Source organism: Gymnoscopelus braueri (assembly GCF_963280865.1).
Source record: "Gymnoscopelus braueri genome assembly, chromosome: 10".
Taxonomy (NCBI): Eukaryota; Metazoa; Chordata; class Actinopteri; order Myctophiformes; family Myctophidae; genus Gymnoscopelus; species Gymnoscopelus braueri.
This window is the reverse complement of record NC_137611.1, coordinates 33,379,078-33,402,798: the sequence shown is the minus strand read 5'-3', so window position 1 is coordinate 33,402,798 and position 23,721 is coordinate 33,379,078. Positions and strand designations below refer to the sequence as shown.

The following is a 23,721-nucleotide window of genomic DNA, read 5'->3' as shown; positions in this document are numbered from 1 at the left end:
GACACTTTGTCATACAGGGGGTTTATAACATCTTGTTTAACCAACCTCGTTGTCATCTAAAATCATGCCATCTCTACTCAGTAAATCAGAGATTATGGCAAGAACATAGGGGCTGGATCTTTAAAATTGTTTTTTGCTGTGGTCTGGTTGTTCATTCTGAACTTGTCTTTGATCTGATATGATTTTTCTTCTTAAATCAGATTTGTGTGTGCTTTCTGAATTGACTATAGCCTATATATAAAGAAAAACAGAATCCAGGGGGAAACCCAATAGCTGAGTGGTTAGGGCACCTATATAGGCTCTAATGTCTGACAGTAAGTCCCCGGTTTGATTCCTGGCCGGCCGGACCATTAGCTGCATGTCAGTCCCTTACTATTTACTATCTATCTATCTATCAATCTATCTATCTATACCTAATTATAATAATTTCCTATTTGGTTGGGTTCTTTGGGTATTTGGTTATCTGTGAAATTTAAAGGAAACTTACATCAGTTCTGCTATTTTGAGAATAGCAAAAATGTCAGCTTTGTGTGATTTCTAAGAAACTACCACAAAAGTGTTAAAACCCAAATTACCATTAGTTACACTCAACAGATCTCTGAGCATGTGCCATAAACAGTCCACAAATCATTCTGACAGAATCCACCATCCATCACTGTGATCAACAAGTGCCCTTGTTAGCCAACCGGCCCATTTCTGGTTGTAAATTCAACCCAAATACTAGGGACCCCATTGCAGGCAGTGGCCTGCGGACATGCAGGGACCTACTCACCGCTTCCTGGTCATTGTGTCTTTTGGTATTTGTCGGGGTTGAGTTGGTCATTTGAAAGGTTAGAGTTCAACAACTGTATTCAGGTCCTAAACTTTCCTGTCATTGGTTGATATAGATGTTGTGGTCAGAGAGAGAGCATGCAGATGACTAATTATCTACACATAAGCCTACTAATTAAATAATTCCTGTGTTAGGTGTTCATGATTGTAGGCTAACAGGAACTTTTCCTTTGGTCTTACTGACACCTAGTAACACGTTCACTTGCTCACTGTGAAGCCAAACAGCCATGGCTAATGTTCGGAATATATTGTTGCTTTTATATGTTGTGAATGTAGCTGTCATTTTTCATCTTAAAGTCACTGGGGCTTTCTGCATACTGTACATCTCTATACTAGTGCAAGTTTCCCTTTTCTGATGAAATCTGTGGTCTGAATCTCATTTCGTATTTACTCTGAAAACTTCCGTCTGCCTATATGAGTATATGGGGTGTATATGTCTTAACTGCACAGCTGTAGGAGTGAGATACACTCTTGGCTTTCACAAGGAAATTACGTCTAAGCAGCATGTCTGCTGTCTTGCATGTATTTTTGTCTGGTGTCAAAGCCAACACAACACATTTTGGTTTAAGTTAAACTGATTTGGTACTGCTGTTGATCTCTACTGCAGTCAGAGCAGCAGAGATCTTTCACAGTAATCTGAAACCCCATCTCTTTAAAAAGTACCTCTCACCCCGTCCTTCTGGATCTCTTGGTTCTTGTTTCATGGTCTTATAATGTGTCTCTGAATGTGTGATATTTAGGCCTAAATTTGCTCTGTTTCTCCAATTCGGTTGTTGCCTTCTGACGATATACTGTACGTACGTACAGTACTGCAGTGGCATACGTTAGGAAATAACATGCATTCAATGCATCCAAAAGTGCAAATATACTTGGCAAATGAAAGAATATGCTACATATATTAAAAAAGTAGCACAAGAGAAATAGAATAAGTGTGTGACCTGCAGACCACTACTGCACAGGGACAACTTAGGACCGGGACCGGGAGGGTAGCTTTACTTTATTGTGAAATCAGAAGCATAGCATCAAGTTGGTCACTTGAGTGACTTGAACTTTCCTATCTAAAGCTTAGACCATCTGCACTGAGAATGACAGGGGAGAATCTTATCTGTCTCACATGGCCAGGAAAGCAGAAGACTCTGGTTCCTTTTTATAGTATTTACTGATAAGCTGATCAACCTTCATTTTGACAGTTAACTTTTTGTAAAGCAATCTTTCACCACATTTCTTTTCTTCCCGTAGACAGTTTTGTCTACAAATTCCCTGAACTTAAACTGAAGTATGCACATTTTATTATGTATGTTTACAAATATCAGCTTTATTTCCGAGAGGACTGTGTAGGGAGAGAAAAGCAAGGTCAAAAGGAGTGGCATTGAGTGAGTTTTACAGCCAGAATTGAACAGGGGATGTTGTAGTCACATGGTCGATACACCTGAAACACACCAATTGAGCCACCGCCACCGGGGCCCCCCAGATGGGATTATTTTGCCGTTACAATGTACCACTGACTGTAATTACCCCAGCTGGGTTTTTACATATGCCAAGGCAGTTCCTCGTTCAAGAGTACTGTATGTTAATATATTAATTAAACGTTTTGACACATGCTATTTTCTCATCGTCTTTGTGAATATATATGGTATGTGATGATAATCACTGTTGCCCTTGTTATCCAACCTCTGGCATGGCTAATAAGCCTGTCCAATGACGAATGCCTGGGTGATAATCAATAAATGAATGAATGAATGAATGAATGAATGAATGAATGAATGAATCTGTCTGTCTGTCTGTCTGTCTGTCTGTCTGTCTGTCTGTCTGTCTGTCTGTCTGTCTGTCTGTCTGTCTCTCTGTCTGTCTGTCTGTCTGTCTGTCTGTCTGTCTCTCTGTCTGTCTGTCTGTCTGTCTGTCTGTCTGTCTGTCTGTCTGTCTGTCTGTCTGTCTGTCTGTCTGTCTGTCTGTCTGTCTCTCTGTCTGTCTGTCTGTCTGTCTGTCTGTCTGTCTGTCTGTCTGTCTGTCTGTCTGTCTGTCTGTCTGTCTGTCTGTCTGTCTGTCTGTCTGTCTGTCTGTCTGTCTGTCTGTCTTTATTCTTCTTTCTAATCTTTATTTAGTTATTACTGGATATTCAGTAACATTTAATTGATTGAAATATCTAACCAATATTTTCATTAACTCTTATCATAGTCAACAATATAGAGTGAGAATTGTGAAAAAATATATACAAACTCATGGATAACTGAAAAACTGATGTAACATGACAATGCACTTAAATAGATGGGCACCACTCACACTCACAGTGGTAGATTATAGATACAACATTGGAAAAGCATGAGATTCTGTTCTACTGTGGCTAATAAGACCAAATGATTATGATTTTGTTGGTATATTTCTCATTATATCAACAGCAACACATAACAACCGTATGTAATCAGTGCATCCTGATTCTTCTTAATATGCTTTTATTCCCATCCTCCTTCATGACCCTTGTGGTCTATGGTGAACTCTGTGAATGACCAAATCTATTGTATTAATCACAGCAGAGGATGTTTCATATAGGGCGGCTCAGTGGTGTCTATAGACAGCATCTGCCTAGTTTGGGAAAAAGTGAATATGAAGCATTAAGGAGGCTTACTAATCATTGTCAAATGCCTTGCTGTGATAATAATAATGACCAATTTGCTGGTTAGGTGTGGTCAAAAGATACAATGACAACAGATTTTCTGAAGGTTCAAGAACAGTTCATGACTACCATCCTTGTATCCTATACTGCCAAAAACTATGATTTAATAGTGAGAGGAGGGCTCACCCACCATTATTAAATATACTACTAAAAATATTAATTAAAAGGAAGTTATTTCCATATCTAGCTTATTGTCACAGAAGACTTTGAAGCAAGATTATTAAAGATTAAGTTCTCTTTTGAAGTCTTAGGCCTATTATCCTCAAGTGTTATATACTATACATGTAGCCTATATTTCAGAATAAAAATGTTATTGAATGTAATCATTCAATATCTAAATAATTTACTATCCAGAAATTGTTCGCGGAGTGAAGATGCCTTGAAATTATACATTAAATAAATAGATACTACGTGTTTTAATCTGGCCCTTTTAAGATTGAGTATCACATTTTGAACATAACTTTTCAAATAATTTATATTATTTTTTAACTTTCAGGGTATAATCTGACGTCTACTGAACAAAAATCTTATGCATGTTAAGTTATGCATAAAGTGAGATCCAAACCTGGTGATATTATGTGTGGGACTTCTGGGGAAACATTCAATCTAGCCTAATTATGACTCATGTTCTGATGGTGTGCTAAAGAAATTATAGAGTAGGCATGACAAAATATCTGATTCATGCTCTGAAAAGATTCACCAAGTTCCTGACTTCTCCACCCAATGTTAAGATATTTCTTCATTATTTCACCTTTCTTCCCTATTTCACCACAGCCCTCAGCAGTCTTTTGAATTGTGAAATTTCACAACCCAGCTGAATGATAAGTATCTTGGCTGTTAGAAAGAGATTAATCTCTCAAAACAGATTTTCCCTAAATTAATGAATTAATGAATAACTAACTAACTATTAAACCAACTAAATACTTTTTTGTTATTAAATAGATAGATAGAGATCTAATCTCTTGGCGTGATTTCACACACCTTCTCAGAGCTTATGAACCCATTCGTTTTACGTTTAAGAAGAATGCAAAGTCCGAGCTGCCTCCACAAAAACAACAACAATAACAACAATAGTAATAACTAGATAAGTGCACTCATCTGAGCACAGGTCTCCGCCAGGCCCTGGGTGGGTCTGCCGACCCAGGGCCCGCAAACGTTGCAGGCAGTCATAGCCAATTGGAATGGAATGTGAAAAATCTGATCACCTGTTAATGTGCACCAATTTGTGTGAGTTTTGGACAACATTTTTTGGAGCGTTAGCAAATAGTGTGTTTTGAAGAAAAAGCTAAATGGCGAAAAATGTGGTCTGGCACAAATGGCCGTGGCATATATGGGGTCACGATCCAAGGAACCGCTACGCCAGCAGTCCAGGCCTTTTAGAGTGGTTTTGAAGGACAGTAAGGATTCACATGTTTTTAACTGTTGGTACTGTATAGGGCATTCCATATTTCTGTGGCATAGCAGTAGAATGAATGTAATCCCTTGTTAGAGCCAAATCTGAGTTGAACGTGATTTGTGGAGCTCCCTCTGGTGTTGTGATTGTGGACGTCGTTGACGTTTTTGAAGTAGTTTGACAGGTACATGGGTGTCTTTGTGGTGTAGTGTATCTTGTAGACCAGGCTCATTGCAAGTTGCTGTAATCTGTCCTATAGCTACCCTGAGCCCTCGGCTCCCACCCTAGCAAAGTGAGCAAGGGTTAAATGAGTTGCAGATGTAGTAAGGCCAAGCAGTAGCCTGACCAGTTTGTTTTGAGATGTCTGAAGCCTTGTTTTTAAGGCCTTTGTGGTGCTATGGTACCATGAGGTGCATGCGTAATCAAAGTGACATTGGATGAGTGCTCCTGCTAGAGTCCTCCTCAATGTATTCTTACTGACCAGAGAGAAGATCCTGTACAAAAATCTTGTTCTTTGGTTGACCTTTTTGATGACTTTTGTTGTCTTTTCTTGTGATCACATTTGTCACTCACTTTCACTGTGAAGCCGTCGGCATTGCAGAGGTTTATTTTGGACCCAAGGAGAATTGATTCAGTTTTACCCAGGTGTAATGATAGTTTGTTATCAGTGTCTCTCCATCAAGCCATCCGGGCCTGGCAGAGACAATAATAATCCTACTAGAAATGGTCTGTCCGTGTCGTGTGTCTGTAGTTCACGTATCTCGAGAACCGTCCGACCGACCAACTTCAAATTTCAGGGAGTGTCATGCCCGGCGTCGGCCATAGGCATATGGAGATCTAGTTGTCCAGAAGAGCTGCTGACCACTATGCTCATACAGTGTATGGGCGTGCCCATATATGGGACCGAATGACAGTAAATAGGTACGTATTATGCAGTTTGTTGCATGTTATTTCCAACTCAACTTATCTTTACATTTTATTGTCACATTACAAGTTTACTGGTATAATAAAGAGTTGGTGAAGTGATGTTTTGGTGCAAGCTAACCACAAGGTGCAGTTATGTTTTATATAATAAAAATATAGCTTTTATAATTATAGAAATATCAAATATACATAAAGTGTGTAAATTATGACAGAGTATACCTCAGTCTCTTGTGTAAATAAAACACCAAAAAAACGCAAATAACTAACACACACACACACACACACACACACACACACACACACACACACACACACACACACACACACACACACACACACACACACACACACACACACACACACACACACACACACACACACAAATAGTATATTAGACTAAATACTAATGAATTCTTTTAGTAATACACTGCTGCCCCCTATTGATTTTTGTAGCTTCAGGTCAGCCCGTGCAGTAGCGGGCGCTAAAGAGACAGGAAATGGTCTTTTAACAGCTGACGGAATCGCTCAAATATCGCTTGGTCACGTCAGCGGCTTCCGCATTGAAATCCTGTCGACGCAGGAGGACCCGATATACCTTAGAAAATGGTAAGTAAATAAGATCAATATACTTTTAAAACAAGTCAACATGGTGTGTAAAACAAGTACTTCAAATGCACATGCACGTTAATAGTGGTTTGGTGGTCAGATGGTGTCGGATCCTGGCTGCATTACTTTTAGCCGGTTCTGCGAAAACTTCCAGCGTGGCGCAAATGGCCGTCATGTCTGCCTGTTCAGAGATAAATGATGATTATATGATCTTTTAATAAAAAACACTACAACAAGATTACATGACACTGCTGATGCTGACCACTATGCCTGTAAACTGCAGATTGAGCAAGTGTCTTAGGTTTGATATCGGATGTTATTTCTGTTTTGGCTAGTTTTTGACCAGTTAAGACGTAGCTATTTTCAAATGCATAACGAAAATCTACAAGCTCACAACGCAGGCTTGTATATCTGCTATTTTCGAAAAATAGTATAGGGTTTGTTCAGTACCAGGTGACGTGTCTTCCCTGTCTCTCCAGCTGGAAAATGCATTCTCATTTCGGGATACCAATTTGATGGAAATTCACACGAGATGCATGATAAAACAAGTTCAATTGGAAGTTATGACAAATAAGTGAGCAGACAAAATTGGAACTGGAACACTATATGGTTACTCTTGTGTGGTTGCCTGAAATTGGCAACCCACCTGAAAATGTATTTTCTCTTAACTAAAGAACAGGAGAGTTGCTGAACAAACACTCCCATTAGCTTGAGGAACCGAATAGAACATGGCGCCACTTATCCCTTGAACTCAATGGACACGGCCGCCTTGTTCTTTTCTGTCACCCTATTACTTTGTATAGTGTCCTCAAGCTCGATGGCAATGAATGATCACTGTCAATCAGAATATAGTGCTTTCACTTTTTAACATTTTGTTTTAACCTACAAAAATATAACTTGCCCACCTTTAAAGACTGTAGTGGACAGATTTCTAACGTGATATGCTTGTGTGTCTGCAGGGGTTTGTTAAAGTGGTGAAGAGCAAGCAATATTTCAAGAGGTACCAGGTGAAGTTCAGGAGGAGGAGAGGTAAATGAATGACCCAATTCATGTTTTAGAAACTGCATACACATTGTGGCACCTTTTTTTTATGTTATTTTCTTAATTGTTAAGACGGTACTGAAATAACTTAATGTTACCATTTTGACAGAGGGGAAGACGGACTACTTCGCCCGGAAGCGCCTGGTCATTCAGGAGAAGAACAAGTACAACACACCCAAGTACCGCATCATCGTTAGGTTCTCCAACAGAGATATCTGCTGCCAGGTCAGTGACTGCTGTGGTTGAAACACCAAACCAGTGGCCTAAGTAATTCATGTCTTAGTTGGTACTGAACGTCATTGTATGCTCAGCTAATAGGCAGTTTTGCCAACTGTTGTGACTTCCTGTGAAAGTTTCCTATGTATAGGATAACAGGCCTAGCAGCCTGAGCTGATTTGTTTGCAAAATAACGTGTTTTGGTGTAAAGTGTTCACCGTACAATCATACCCAACCCTTTTTGTGTCCATTTCAGGTTGCCTATGCCAAGATTGAGGGAGACCACATAGTGTCTGCGGCGTACTCTCACGAACTGCCCAAATATGGGATTCCTGTAGGCCTAACAAACTACGCTGCAGCATACTGTACTGGCTTGCTGCTGGCTCGGAGGGTAAGAGATGACACGCATATACGCACAAGCACACCACACAAGTGACATTTGCTGATGTCAGCAGTTCGGTGCCTTTGATCAGCCACCCCATGCCCAGTATTAGGCTACTGGTTTTGCGCTGATGGAGCACAGCAGATGTTGCTTTCGGATAGTTTTGAATGTTAAGCAGATTTTTCAAACCAGTGATTTGGGCTGCCAAAAGGAGGCTGTGAGGTGTTATGCCAATTATGTGATTTTAATACAATAGGCACACAACATTAACTCCTTTTGAATTCTCCCTTCAGTAAGTAAAGTCACCTGAGGTTCTGTAACCAGTTTCTTTTGCTGGGATCCTTACACTTTTTTTGTTTTGTTTTCTCTTTATTTCTCATCAGCTGCTCAATAAGTTTGGCCTAGATCAGGTGTACGAGGGCCAGGTGGAGGTGACAGGTGATGAATTCAATGTGGAGAGCATTGATGGACAGCCGGGTGCCTTTACCTGCTTCCTGGATGCAGGCCTAGCCAGAACCAGTACAGGCAACAAGGTGTTTGGAGCACTGAAGGGAGCTGTTGATGGGGGGCTTGCTATCCCTCACAGGTCAGTGAAAAGTTTAAAGAATCATATTGGTGGTCTGGGCCATTGACTTTGACTAATGGTTTACTTGACATTACTGCCCACCATTTCCGAAAGCATACCTTAAATTCTTTGGTTTCCAAGTAAGCCACTGATATGGTAACATATTCTACTTGCACAGACTTCAACATTTTCTTAGTTGGGTCTTAAAAATGTGTTTTTTGATGCATGGAATTTCTAAGTATTCAGACAGACGCACACACACTAATACTAATAGTAGCCTATATTATACTAATAAATGCTTTTACTAATACACTTTTCCACTTATGAAACTGGTCTCATTTAATTCTAATCAGAAAATGCCTTGAACTGAACACGGTGAAGCATTGTAATCACCCCGTTATTAATGACAATACTGTGGTGCTGGTTCTATACTTCTTGATGATGATACGAAGCACACTGAGCAAAATGTAGTTGGTCCTTCATTTGCATTGGCTGATGTTTACTGTCCTTTCAAGACGGGGCTGAGAGAAGCTGCATGAACCAAAGCATGGCAGGAGAATAGTTTCAGTCGTTAGAAATAATCGCAAAACATACAGTATAAACAAATATTGACTCCTGTCCTTTATTTCAGCCTCAAGCGTTTCCCTGGTTATGATGCAGAGAGCAAAGAGTTCAATGCAGACCTGCATCGCAAACACATCATGGGCATGAACATCTCTGACTACATGTCGTACCTGATGGAGGAGGACGAGGAGGCCTACAAGAAGCAGTTTTCACGTTTCATCAAAAGCGGCGTCACACCAGACTCTGTAAGACACCTTTCACCTGTGAAAATGGACATCTTTGGCATGGTTTTTCAAATGTAGCCCACATAACCCAGTGTTGAGTTGTCAGTTTGTCACTCACAACAGTGTATGTGTTGTTGGTTAATCTGCCTCTTAATGATTATACAAAGCATGCTGAGCAAAATGTAGTTGGTCCTTCATTTGCATTGGTTGATGTTTACTGTCCTTTCAAGACGGGGCTGAGAGAAGCATGATGCTGTGGGGATCCAGTGCTGCATGATATCTTTGCACCGTATTTAATAACCGTGTTCATTTGATCTTTTTCAGGTAGAAGGGATGTACAAAAAAGCACACTCTCAAATCAGAGAGAATCCTGTACACGAAAAGAAACCCCAAAAAGACGTCAAAAAGAAGAGGTGGGTTTCTGAGCTCCATAGACTTGGTTAAAACAAAATCAAACATGTCTTGGAAGGTGTTTGTACATAAGAGACTATATTGCATGGTGTGATTTCTTTGGGAATATGGTTTTACATTCTTGGCTCTCTATCTCATCTATATATAAATAAACTGTTAGGATTTAAAAGGCATTTGTAGAATCAGGGCTTTATGGGTTCAATACTGACTGGACCAGATTCCTGCATTAAATATTAATACAGAGGAAAAATAACAGTTCCTCCAAAGTGCATGTTAAAAGAAGTGAATAATGGGGACTGGGAGGGCATCAAAATGCAGAATGAATTGGCATCTCCTTCCTCTGCTCTACTGAATGTTAATGGACTCATTGTTTTTCCTCTTCCCGTGGCAGGTGGAACCGTGCCAAGTTATCCTTGGCACAGAGGAAAGACCGCGTTGCCCAGAAAAAGGCCAGCTTCTTACGAGCGCAAGAACAAGAGGAAGGGGACGGATAGTGATGCTGCTCCAAAACCACAGACACGCACACATCAGACAAATAAATTTATCTCAAATGCAAATATTTTGTCTCCTAATTCATGATTGAATTTCTCTCTGAAGCATTCTGTATAATGTACTTAAAGGTAGGGTAAGTGATTTTCTTTGGTTAAAATAAGTGTTAAATGGCTCTATATTCTGATGCTATTGCTAGAGTGTTTGTTCAGTAAAAGGAGTCTCCTTGTCTCAGGCTCTTTATAAAACAGTTTTATCCAATCAGGATATAGATTAAGCAAGGACACTAAGAAATGAGCAGGCAAAATTGGAACTGGAACAATATAAAAATGGGTACTTTATCCTGATCGGCTGAGATTGACACCTACCGGAAAATGTATTTTCTGTTTAAAGAGCTGGAGAGACAGGGAGACTCCTGTTACTGAACTAACACTATAGCAATGATTACTATCAGAATATAGTGCTTTAACCTTTTAACAAAATAATATCACTTACCCTACCAAGTTTGGATTTTGACCTTTAAAAAAATCTTTAATCCTTATTTTTACATATGAGTAAAAGTAAAAATGTTATTTGGCCCACATTAAGCTTATAAGCAAATCTAAAATATATTAAGGAAAATGTAGTTAAACTTTATTTTCACCAATATTAAAATCTAACTGTAGCTCATGTTGCGTCGTGAGCTCGTAGATTTTTGAAAAATGACTGCCTATGACTTATTGGCACACGCATTCATTCAGGTTTTCATTAGGAAATATGAATCATTGAAAAGACATTAGTTGGATTTTATTGTGCAAAATCATGCTGGTTTTAACAAAATAGTAAACACGTTCACAATATTGCAAACTTCAACAGCCACATTGGTCATGACCATCCATTTTCTGTGACATGCTTTATAGGTGAAATCTATTTTCTGACACATTCATCCCTCTCTTGTTAGTGTGACTACCTAAGTAACATTTAGAGTGGTTAAAGACCTTGGTATGCATAAGTGTCTGGATTGATCAATTAAATCAGTTGTCATCCAACATTTCCTTAATTGTGGACAGAAGCTCACCCCCTCATAGAAAATAATTCTGTCCAAACTTCTGCAGACTCAAATGTACCTTCAGTGGTAAACATTCATCCAAGTCTATTTTCAGCATATTTTTTTTCATGGCACCATAGATAAATTGAAGTTAGTGAAATAATACAAATGTGACTTTTTTTCATTGTCATTCTTCAGCAACTTTAAGAAATAGTTTTATATACTGTATTTCTCGTTTCACTCTTGGTGCAGCATTGTCAACGTCAAGTTGAGGTTGTGAAATATCCAGCACAGTCAATTATACTGACTAAAGATACGATCCCTATGGAATACTGAAAATCAAAACATTCACATGAATCATTGTGATGATCCAATATGAAGCTTCAAAACGGCTTCACTTTCACCATACTTTAACTATGATGTAATTATCTCTCAAAGTGGTCCAGTGCTGGGTGATATACTGAGTTCTACACAATTTTATGTTACAAATGTTACAAATTCAACACAAATACAATATTACCATTTCGGGTGTATTTTTCTATGCAGTGAAAGTGAATAATGTTCCCCAATCACTGTCTCTGCTACTTCCCCTTTATTTAGCCTTGATTTCACCAATTTGCGAGTCTCCTTCCTTCTTGGCTTCTAATCTATTGTTGAGTCTATCAGTGGCCATTTCTATTAGAGATTTTAATCTATATTTCTTGTTTACGTTTAATCCGATTTCTGTAAATATATACATAACATTAAGCTGAATTACACAGTTGTAAATATTGATTGACATGGATCAGCTGAATTGCACCGTTTTAAATATTGATTGACATGGACCATTGGCCCACAAATCTTGTTACATTACTTTTACGTCTCATCACCCAGCACTAGTTCATACAGCTACAATCACTTTTAAGTCTATCAACTTCCATGTTCCTTCATGGAATAAACTCTTGTGAGGGAACAAAGCCCATATAATGACATGAATCTCAGACTTACTGCAACAGCATGACTAGGTCAAAACAGCAGTTTAGTTTCCTACCATTGAACTTAGTATAATCACTTTGTTCATCATATCGTTTCTCTGATCCAGTGTGGTAGAAAATGTGTTAAGATGATATGGATGTATCAATGGTTCTGAATGTGATTCCTATTACCTATTATTGTTATTCCCTGCCCTCTTCTACCCTCCCCCCCAAAAAAAACATGCAATTATTTAGTTCATCTTTGAGTGTGAATATCTCACTGCACACATGACATATGTATGTCCTAATCCCAAAGCTTTGTGGGGAGTGACCCAATTTCAGGCAGAGGAGGTAGGATCTGTCTGCCAGTCTGTCAACTTTCTGCTAAAACCAAATAATCGACAAATTGCTTTATCTAAGTGTCGGCTTGTATTTTTCAACTGTACAACAGGATCTTCATAATTTACACCTCTCGTAGATAACTAGCGAGCATGAACATAAATATCTTCGATCTCGCTTGCCTTATGAGTCCTTGGTGTGAGAGATCTGTTTCCACAGCAGAGCTTTGAGGTTGTTCAGGATGAGCGAATGCTCCATATTCATCTGGCCAGCGTTGCCCTTCAGGGCCATGCAGGCATACAACTGCCTCTCTAGCTCCTCGCTCAGCCCTGATGGCACCCCCCGCAGGAGGTAGTCCTTCAGTGTACCACATGCCTTGGCCAGGTTCGGCAGTGCCGGCTCCTCCCGGCATCGTTTCTCTGCCATGTTGCACGACGTCTTACAGTCGACTCCATACACACAGTCCGCGTCTGTCTCACATTTCAGTGCCCGCATTGCACGCCTGAACTCGTCCTCTGCAATGACTATTCGTGTGTCTGTGAGCCGGAGCTCATGATGTTCAGTGTAGCCGAAGTGCGCGGCTGCGACATCACAGATGAGGAAGCTGCCATAGGTGCCGTGGAAAATGTCCTCCACCAGTTCCAGCAAACCCATAGAGATCTTGGCTTTGCGGGGCCAGGACGGGGTGAACCACTGGTCCATGCTGCGCTGCACTCCACTGGGGACCCAGGACACCAGGGGCCAGGGCAAGGCCAGGCCATACAAGGGCCCATATGGAACACGTTCTGTCATGTATAAGTCCCCACAGTACCCTAGAAGTCGTGGAGCGTGTCCCCGGTCCTGGAGCAACAGGCCCAGTAACACCTCAAATAATGACAAAGAAAAAGGCATACAAATCTGTGAGACCACGGAGTCAGAATGAATTCTGCATTTCCAATTTCCTTCTTGCACTTCTACTTTCTCTGGAGTAACAAGTCTTGCGTAAGATCCTCTGTAAATGCAAGTACAGTTATTTGCATAACTGTGTAACATTTTCTTGCAAGTAGCAAGTTGTTGAAGTAATTATCTACTTGTTAAATCACTTCAATGTACTATTATTATACCTCATCCATCTGGAGGAGTGCCCAGGCAGAGCGGGCTTCTGGCAGTGACACCCGTCCATCCTTGTTACCGTCAGCCACAGACAGGATCTGGCTGACTAGGCTGGCCAGGTTAGCCTGCTCTCCCAGTTTGGACTGAGGATGGATGCATGGATGGAGAAAGAGAAACAGAGGTGAGGGAAAACTCAATACCTTCCTTCAGTTTTATACTACTTTCCAACAGATAAGGTTTCAAGAAGGAATTTCGACTGTGTCACTCAATCTGCTACTCTGTATTTGTACTGTAACAGGTCAGCCACTCCTTCTAGAAACGGATTGTATTACGTAGTGTGGCCTGATACATTATGGATTAATATTTCCACACACTGTGTTCAACACAAAGATCCACTGACTCAAAGGTATTTCTACCAGTGGTGTCGAGGAGGCCACACGGGGTAGGACGGCGTGTGGCCAGTAATTGTTTCACGCGCAAGTTACGGCACGGTACAGTGCACGCGGGGGGGGGGGGGGGGCACGCTAGAACGTGCCCCCCCCCCCTGCGCCAAGTACCCAAATGGCTACTTTGTATAACAGGTTTACAAGTGAGTGTTTCCTCAGATTCCTCACACCTCCCATCTATAGGCTACACGGTAAGCAAGCAACACAGCATGTTGGCTTCAGTAGCTGCTGCTGTCAGTGTCCTATCTACACGCAGCAATGCCTCAGCCACCGCCAAAGAAGAGAAAGACACTCGTTCAAAGCAAACTTTTAGTTTCAGCTCTATAATTCATGGCATTCCCTGAATTTGTATTCATTTAAAAAGACTAAAACTAAGCTAAAAATCATTTCCTATACAAACTTTCCTAATTTAAGGTAAAATACGTGACGTCATTAAAATACCGTCCTGCCAGTAAAAAAATCACCACGACACCACTGATTTCTACGAAACTGATCAGATGTGCATAATGATTCTAGTATTGCTACATGTAAGTTCATTGCAACTTTGATTCGGTGATCAGATTTCATCACAGAAACGTCAGAGAGCAAGCAAGCAAAAAAAAAGAAGATGTAACCAGCACTTATTTAGCTCACACATGCATTGTCATCACTTAGGTAGAATAGAAATATGTAACAAAGGCAGAACACAATGCCTCTGCAATGCAGTGATTCCATTAGTGCACACAGTAATACTACATACTCCACACATATTTTTTCATATGTGTCACAAAACATACATTTGGTTGTGTCTGAATATTTCTGAAAGGGGGCTCTTTAATCTCTATTCCAAACCTTGAGGTGATTGAAGACCATTTCTCTGAACTTTTCCACAGATGTGCCTCTGGTGGGCTTGTCGAAAATGGGCACTTCTCTCCGTGGCTCCAACTCTTCTCCCAGCTCGTGCAGAACCTCTCCGATTTGACAGCGGATGATACCGTCAGAGTCTCCCCAGCTTCCTGTGTACACCTGGGAAGTGAAAACCTCAGAATAAGCAACCTCAGCCAGCAAAAATCCAAACAATAATCCAGGAAGCCCGATGGGCGAACTCCAAGCACACTCCCCACAACGAAGGACACCATTTTAAAAGCCTGTACAGCCATGTACACCTTGTTGACCTTGTTGGATATTTGCTGTGTAATAGTTATTTTACATTTCAACAGGTTCAAAATAAACCAACTTTGTATACATGAAAATAATTAAGCTAATTTCAAAGCATATTCCCACCTGGTTGTTAGGCGAAGTGGAAAGGCACCGGCTCATGTACATAACCTCTTTATCACATAGGCTGCTACAGGCTGACCCATCGATGATTCCTTTTCTGTACTTGTCACACTTTAAGAGATACACAGGGGGGGGGGGGGGTCTTGGTTAGTTTGTGGCTTCTGTTATTTCATTCAATTAATATTCTGATTACAGATTCTAGCAGGATTCTACAGGTTTCCAAAAGTCATGTTTTAGTGCAAGAAGAAATTTCAGGGCCAAATCATCTTTTTTCAGCACCTTGCAGTTTCAATAAGCTGCTGTACAATTCAAATCAAACGCTACTGTGCAATATGCCATGTTTTGTGAGACCATGTCACAATTATTACCTGCAGCAATAAAGCCATTTTCATTACTTTTTCATGAGTATTATGTTATTTAATAAGAACTTAAATAAAGGCCAGTCCACCATAATGCAACTCCTTGCAACTGCAACTCCTTGTAACCATTATCCCCAAATGACGCTGGTCTGCAACTGGTCAGTCCAGACCGCTGCAATTTCTTGCAACTGGATTCAAGTTGCGACTAGTTGCATTGGTGTGGACTGGGCTTTAAATTATGGTAGCTGAGAATATTAGTAGACTGTCCTAATAGACATTAGTGACAGAAAAGTAATACTCTTTTATCACATTCATCTAAATAAATCCAGAATAAAAGCATGAATATGTAGCAAACAGAGTTAAGCAAATTTAGTATAAATGAGGCTTGAGATGAGAAATCACTCACTATGGTGTTCTTGCACTCATGTCCCCTGCAGAGTTCTGTGTAGGTTGAGTACTGGACATAGAGCACCCAGCTTCCAACTAAAACGGTCAGCCACGTCAAGAACAGGTACTTTACCCGTACAAAGGAGATACGAGCCTGCAAAACCAAGCACAATTTAAAAAAAGGATGGACCACAAACCACAAGTTTCTGTACCATGAATTTGTGAAAGACAAGATAAATCCCATGTGCTATTTATCGGGTGCACAAAGGCATTTCTTACATACATTACATATACATTCACTGTATACACACATTCATTTTATTTATTAATGGCATAAGGAATTAACTTCATCAACCCTGATCACATGCAGTACAGCGGGGGGGGGGGGGGGGAGTCCCATAACAATGTAGTGACTGAACAGCTACTAGTCAACAATGGCCCTTTTATTTAGGAGCGGAGTTTTGAGGTAAACCAAGGAGATTCTATTCAGACTGACATGACATGTGATTCAAGACGGTAGAGAGCTGGTAAAAAGAAATTAAATTACAGTAATCTTTGTCACAGGATTCAGATGTCACGTGTCTGGCACTGACGGGACTGGGAGGTAAAGTGTGGATCATTACAAACACAGGCACGTGCTACGTTAATGTGTAAGTTGACAATGACAAATCCCTTGGCACAACTTATCTGCAGTACTTCGGCCCAACAGCTGCTGTTGCCTGTTACTAAATCCCACTGGTATATGAAAGCGACGGGACAAAAATGCTTTTGACTTTGATGTGTTACACTGTTGTCATAATGCTCCGTAATCAGGTGTCTCCTGTTTTTGGCTTTAAAGGGGACAACTCCACCCCAACGTCTCGTTACAGTATATACTGTATATGTGTGTGTGTGTGTGTGTGTGTGTGTGTGTGTGTGTGTGTGTGTGTGTGTGTGTGTGTGTGTGTGTGTGTGTGTGAATAAAGAATAGGAGGAGTAAGATCTCTGGCAGGATCGGAGTCGAGGCCAATTAGGGTATACATGGTTCAAAGGCGAGTGTCCTTAGGGCCAGTCTACACCAATGCAACTCCTTGCAAATGCCATCGGGGATAATGGTTGCAAGGAGTTAAGTCGCAAATCATTGGTGTGGACTGGCCTTTAGTCTAGGCACCAGCCAAATTCTTCAGTTCTTTATATTTGAATTAGAGCTGGTTTGGGGTACACAGCAGGACAGACGACTCTACTGTACAGCTGCATGAAGCCTATTATACTCAGTAGTATGACTAAAAAATCTAACATATTTTCAAGCTATGCATTTTTTTTTGTTTTAGAATTTTTTTGGGGCATTTTCATGCTTTATTCACCTAGTTACAGTGAGAGAGAAACAGGAAACAAGGAGAGAGAGATGGGGAAGGACATGCAGCAAAGAGCCTCAGGTTGAATTCGAACCCGGGCCAGCCACTCAAGGACTGAGCGTATGCGTTCTACGAGGTGAGCCATCGGCTCTGCATTGTTAAGGTCCTTACACACCGGCGAATATGCGAATATACGCAAAATTCGGACTCGTTCCGAATAATTAAAAGCCGCTTTTTCGCTTCGCGAAACTGATGTGGACGCTTGCATTGACTTTATAAGGTTTTTAAAAAAAACGTATTTATTTGCATGAAGAATTCGCCCCGGTGTGTAAGGACCTTTAGACTGAAAATCTGTTATTTTTGGTAAGCAACACCATTGTACAATAGAGCAGGGGTTCCCAGACTTTTCAGCATGTGACTCAAAAGATACATTTGGTGTCGCAAACTCACAAAAATACATTATGAAACCCTATTTCTAAAATAGTGAAAATAGCCAATAAACTCACAAGTTGCATCGTAACACATTGTGAGCTCATAGATTGGCTATTTTCACTTTAAAAAAATGTAGGCAATTTTTTGAAAAATGAAAATGTCTGAAAATCTTTTGAAGTAATAATACAAAATTAATTGTAGGAAACCTGTTCAAACATGGGATGCTCACGACCCATAAAAATTGTCCTATGACGCAGAAATGGGTGCCGACACAGTGTTTGGGAAACTGCAATAGAGTGTAATTAAGCTTAACCTTCCAGTGTTCTCTTCAGAATCCCAGAGAGATGGACATACAGATAAGGCTCCACCCCTCCCAGAAGGCCCACTAGCTATAGATATCAGAGCACAAAGCTGTCACACACTGCTATCAGATCTGACCCCTTTAGTGTGTGTGTGTGTGTGTGTGTGTGTGTGTGTGTGTGTGTGTGTGTGTGTGTGTGTGTGTGTGTGTGTGTGTGTGTGTGTGTGTGTGTGTGTGTGTGTGTGTGTGTGTGTGTGTGTGTGTGTGTGTGTGTGTGTGTGTGTGTGTGTGTGTGTGTGTGTGTGTGTGTGTGTGTGTGTGTGTGTGTGTGTGTGTGTGTGTGTAGGCTGTAAATAGGCATACAGAGATCGCACAGCCAGATAAAAGCCCAACATATGTGAGTGACTCCATCATGGTTTGTAACACTTATTAGCTGCTGTTTTGTTTAACCACTTTAGTAGAGCCCGACCGGTGCCAGATCTGGGGGTCCCGTTTTGAGAGTCTAGCCCAGCAATTACATATTTTATGTCCTATTGAAACTTTGTCCAAAATAGCCAACGCATCACATCATGATGCGTTGTGAGGTTGTAAATCTTTTTAGGGACGCCAGATTGAAAGTGGTTAAAATTGGGACACATCGGCTGCATAACTGCTGATCCCAATGTTGTCAAAAAAGTGAAATAATGGCTGACTTAAGCCGAGCGTCATGTGAACCATGGCTAACTTAAGCCCTATGTACTTTGTCCTACAATGCATAGCGAAAATAGGAGATCTACAAGCTCACAATGTGCTGCATCGTGCCAGATTTTGATCTCGAAGACCTGCTCTTTTTGCCCTTTTCAAAAGTTTGGACGACATGTCCAAAATAGGGACACACCAGGTTGAAAGTGGTTAAACCAAGGCACAGCAAACCTACCTCTCGTCAGGAAGGAACAACCTACAGGTATTATTTAAGTCAGGAGCATGTCTTCCAGAACATTAATGCCCCAACTCAGGCTCCACACCATGTACCCCAGAGGTTACCATTCAGGTAAAACAGGTACGATGAGAGCCAATTCCCTTCCCTGAGGCACTGTACTACATTCATGCAGTTTCTGTTGCTGTGATGGCTTGTGGACCTCAGTTTAGAAGTTTCAGTTCATTTATTTGTCAGATCAGTGTCCGGCTATTATAGGCTACGATACAGGCCTAAAGGTGGGGAGGGGTGGTGGTGCGGAAGGGAGTTGTGGAAATGGGAGATTATATAAAACCAAAGAGTTGTTGTTTTATGTGATTTGAATGTAATGTGTAAATGGTTCTTTACTCTTTGAATACATTTTCTTTTCTTTTTATTAAAGATATAGGCCTTAAGGCCTGTACGGTGGTAGCCATTCATTAGCCGGGCCCACGATTATGGGACGGGACGGGAGAGCATTCCCTATTCCTAACCAGCCAACAGACACTTAGGCTGCTGGGTATACTACTTAGGATAGCCATCCAGATGTGCTTAAGTTTGTGGTGATAAAATGTAATCTACTGCCCATTCTAAATATAGCAACACGATAAACCACCTTGCCATGATTAAATAATATCAAATATAAACAATTACACAACACAAACAATACCAATGTGGACAAATTACGCGGAAAGGCTTGGCTTATGATCACCCACCTGGAGATAACCTCAGATAACCTAAGCAGGAGACATGCCCTGGGTAAGAGTTAATTAACTCTATTACTTATTAATATTTCATATTTGTTGAGGGTGTAACTAACTTGCTGGCTTGTCTTGCTCTCTATTTTTTTTTAGAGAGCAGTGTGTGTGTGTGTGTGTGTGTGTGTGTGTGTGTGTGTGTGTGTGTGTGTGTGTGTGTGTGTGTGTGTGTGTGTGTGTGTGTGTGTGTGTGTTTAAGTTTAAGATTTCGCCCCAAAAAAGCAAAAGGAATGTATTATGGCCTTGGGATATAACTGTCAACTTATTGTCCTTGTGTTGGGAGTCTGGGCCACATTCACAAACTTGTGCTCCGTGGCCTGTAATTGGGAGGATTGCAAAAAACAAATGCAAAAGAGTTGGCCAAATACTGTTCTGTCTCAGCTATCATGGGCAGTCCATCTGGAGAAGACGATGTTTCATTTATCCTTGAGTAGCTTTAAAAAGAAATCATCTGTCAAATTTCTGTATATAGTAGTATGTCATCAATGCGTTATCTTTTTTCCTATGTGTGTAAGCATGTGCAGCAGTTGTATCTGGTATCTGGACCGTAATGTAACCTTCTTCTGATCAGTGTTTGGATCTATCATGTATTGCGCTTTTTGTGCAGATCCAAATAAAATAATTCAAACGTGTGTGTGTGTGTGTGTGTGTGTGTGTGTGTGTGTGTGTGTGTGTGTGTGTGTGTGTGGGGCACATCTCTCCTATCAACAAATCACTTAACTAAGAATATTGTTTTTTCATAATAATATATAGTATATATTATAACATATTGCTATAAAACGTAATAAATAAATATCTGTGTGACATTGTGTACTGTGCATGTAATTAGATAGGCTATCACAGGTGCAGATATAAATGCCTGTGACATTCTGTTCATTAAAAAGTCAAATCATCTGGAAACACAGTTATCCTCCTTTGTGAACAGGAGCTCTTTCATTGTTCAAGGTCTTGTCTTAAACAGGTGTTCTGTCTACTGTTTAAGTCTTAAACATGTGGAAGTTAACTTGAACACATTTTCTTCTATGAAATGAGATGCCTCAGGTGGTTTGGCCAATAGTGTCTTAGAATGCCTGTGCCCCGGCCGAAAAGAAGACTTATACAGACTAACATTTTTGGTTCCTTATTTTTCATATGGTTTTAACCCATTAAGACCTGGAACGCATCTGTGTCACTTTAGATTTCTTTGAGTGCCGCGCTATGAGCTTGTAGATCTGCTATTTTTGAAAAATCGTGAAAACATTTTTTTTTTTTTTTTTAAATAACTGTTAGGATTTAGAAAACATTTTTAAGAATCACCTCAGGTTTAATGGGTTAATTAGTAGGATACTTGAATCTAGACTTCGGCACCCACCAACCACAGAGAAGAAGAGTCACTCTCCAACAGTTGTAAGCGTGAAGGTTGTCCTTTTGCCTACAGTATACTGTATCTTTATGTTTCATGAGGATAATACAGTAGTTGGTCATAGCATTGCTGAGAAAACAGTGGCTTGTGTAAAGTAAGGAGTTGTTGTGCAAAAGCCAAATAGAATTTCATCATTCTGTCTCTCACTCTCTCTTTCAACATTCCACATATCTGATCAAGCGCAACAACTCGGTTGACATTATTACTACTAGTCTTGTCTCCGAATTTGGGATTTGATTGTACTGTATTAAATACAGTACATCTCAAGTTCAAATGCAGCCCTCTATTGAGTCCATTCCCTTCGTCTCACTACAAATTCACTTTTAACTACTCAGGGTCAGGGATCTCACTTCCAACTTCTCCTTACTGTGTTTGGAGTAGTTCTGACTGTATGCTACCAGTGCCAAAGAGTGGCTTGAGCCCTATTATCCAGGGGTGTAAGGTAACTAAGTAGATTTACTCAAGTACTGGACTTAAGTTTTTAGGTATTTTGAGGTATTTCAAAAGATTCTACACATTTGAAAACTTGTGAAATGGGACATTCTGCATAATGAGTACTTTCTCTACTTTTGGTACTTCAAGTACATTTTGTACTTTTACTCAAGTCAATTTTGAATTGCAGTATTGATACTTTTACTTAAGTAAAACATGTGAGTACTTCTACCATCACTGCTATTATCCATCCAGCAATGATGATAATAGATGTGGTAAACGGTGGATCTGATGATGCTGCTAACATGGAAAACTTTAGGAGTCCTTGATGACCCAACAGGCCTACTAATCAGGGAGCCATGCAGCCACTAGCCATTGGGTTCCTGTGATGGATTTCTATGCCTACTTGAGTCTTTCAAAGTGTCTCCATGATTAATTACATGCCCTAATTTATTAATTTGCCATCTGTTTTTTATACTCAGCTGGTACACGTGAGAGCAACACACACACACACACACACACACACACACACACACACACACACACACACACAGTTTAACCTAGAGATTAGTAGTCAAACTATTTAGTGTAATACTGCAATTTCGGATCTGTGGTTTTCAAAGTAATCCAATAGGCTACATCTCTGAACACAGAACGCACTGACCACAAAGAAACGGCCACGTTAGTAACGTTATAGTAACTGGATCTTGACGCACTGTCAGCAGCTGTCAGTCAATCTGAAGACAAGAGACAACGACACCCTTTCAGATTCGCAGTGTGTGGTGTGTGTGTGTGTGTGTGTGTGTGTGTGTGTGTGTGTGTGTGTGTGTGTGTGTGTGTGTTCTTCTGTCCATTTATATGGCGCTACATAAACAGAGAGTCAACAAAAACATGCAATGTTTGTTACCTGGAAATAGAAGGACTTCTTCACCCAGGCCCGTGGAAGCAGACCCTTCGCCATCACAGAAATAGATCATCTCAGTGTGTGTGGACCCCCTGGCTGGCTGCTGCGAGATTTCATCCAAAAATACACGTCGATCGCCGTCCCAGAAGAATGCGGCTCCGTGCAGGTTCTTCTAACCTTTGATTACAAAAAACAAACGGTCGACAGAGTGTAACGTTGTCCCCGTTTCCCGGGCGGGTTGTGTATTATGACCCGCAGACAACGCTGGCATGTCACTTTCTCTCGTGTTGTTGGTGACTTGTAGCGGAGGATCACAAGCAACACATACCTCACTGCCAGCGTTGCCATGTCCGCTTATTATAAGCGCCTGTGGTTGCTTCTTTTGGGCTTGTTTTCCTAGACCTCTGGGGCCAGTTGCACCACCTCACACTAAGTTCAAACTTAGCCTAGTTATAGCTTAAATGGCTTTTAAAAAAGCCATTTAACCCATTTAGCCGGGAAAGTATCTGTGTCATTTTTAGATTTCTTTGGCTATTCAAAAAATTGCAGATATACTATACAAGCTCAGTATATCTGCTATTTTTGAATAGCCAAAGAAATCTAAAATGACAGAGATACTTTCCCGGATTGAATGTGTTTAAGCTATAACTAGGCTAAGTTTGAACTTAGTGTGTGAGGTGGTGGTGCAACTGGCCCCTGGTTTCTTATTTCTATCACAAAATATGGCAACGCTACTCACTGCTAAACACAGGCTCTAGAGCGCAGGCGCAATGTGTTCAGCTGACTACAATTATGAGAAGATAAATAAATAATGCCTCCCCTGCTCTGTCTGCCTCAAACCCCATCAATTGTCTTCATTGCAGCCGTTTGGAAATAGGAGTTTGATTACATTTGATGAATTGATTTCTTGTTTAATCCTAAAAATCCTGCTACCATAGTGAGCTTTTAGCTGTGACAATTTCATTATATTTGAAAGTGATTATTACTCGGATCGGATGTGACCACATCACAATGAAGTTAAAAAGCATAAATGACATTCTAGCG

The 23,721-nt window shown here is 40.5% G+C and overlaps 2 protein-coding genes across 3 annotated transcripts; one reads left to right on the top strand and one right to left on the bottom strand.

The window, feature by feature from the left end:
- Nucleotides 1–6,310: 6,310 nt before the first annotated feature.
- On the top strand, nucleotides 6,311–10,385 carry rpl5a (ribosomal protein L5a). The gene is made up of 8 exons (XM_080439431.1): nucleotides 6,311–6,425; nucleotides 7,385–7,454; nucleotides 7,576–7,691; nucleotides 7,939–8,073; nucleotides 8,448–8,650; nucleotides 9,261–9,438; nucleotides 9,742–9,830; nucleotides 10,220–10,385. Exons 1-8 carry the CDS (start codon nucleotides 6,423–6,425, stop codon nucleotides 10,320–10,322), a joined length of 897 nt encoding a protein of 298 aa, XP_080295557.1. The 5' UTR covers nucleotides 6,311–6,422; the 3' UTR covers nucleotides 10,323–10,385.
- Nucleotides 10,386–11,116: 731 nt separating this feature from the next.
- dipk1aa (divergent protein kinase domain 1Aa) lies at nucleotides 11,117–23,012 on the bottom strand. 2 transcript variants are annotated; one of them, XM_080439239.1, is made up of 6 exons: nucleotides 22,681–23,012; nucleotides 16,200–16,334; nucleotides 15,438–15,545; nucleotides 15,006–15,179; nucleotides 13,740–13,871; nucleotides 11,117–13,500 (listed from the first exon to the last, which is right to left on the bottom strand). In XM_080439239.1, the coding sequence occupies exons 1-6, from the start codon at nucleotides 22,732–22,734 to the stop codon at nucleotides 12,820–12,822; spliced, it is 1,284 nt and encodes a 427-aa protein (XP_080295365.1). In that variant the 5' UTR covers nucleotides 22,735–23,012; the 3' UTR covers nucleotides 11,117–12,819. The 2 variants fall into 2 exon arrangements, with proteins under 2 accessions (XP_080295365.1, XP_080295366.1); XM_080439240.1 differs by lacking the exons at nucleotides 15,438–15,545; nucleotides 16,200–16,334.
- Nucleotides 23,013–23,721: the final 709 nt, after the last annotated feature.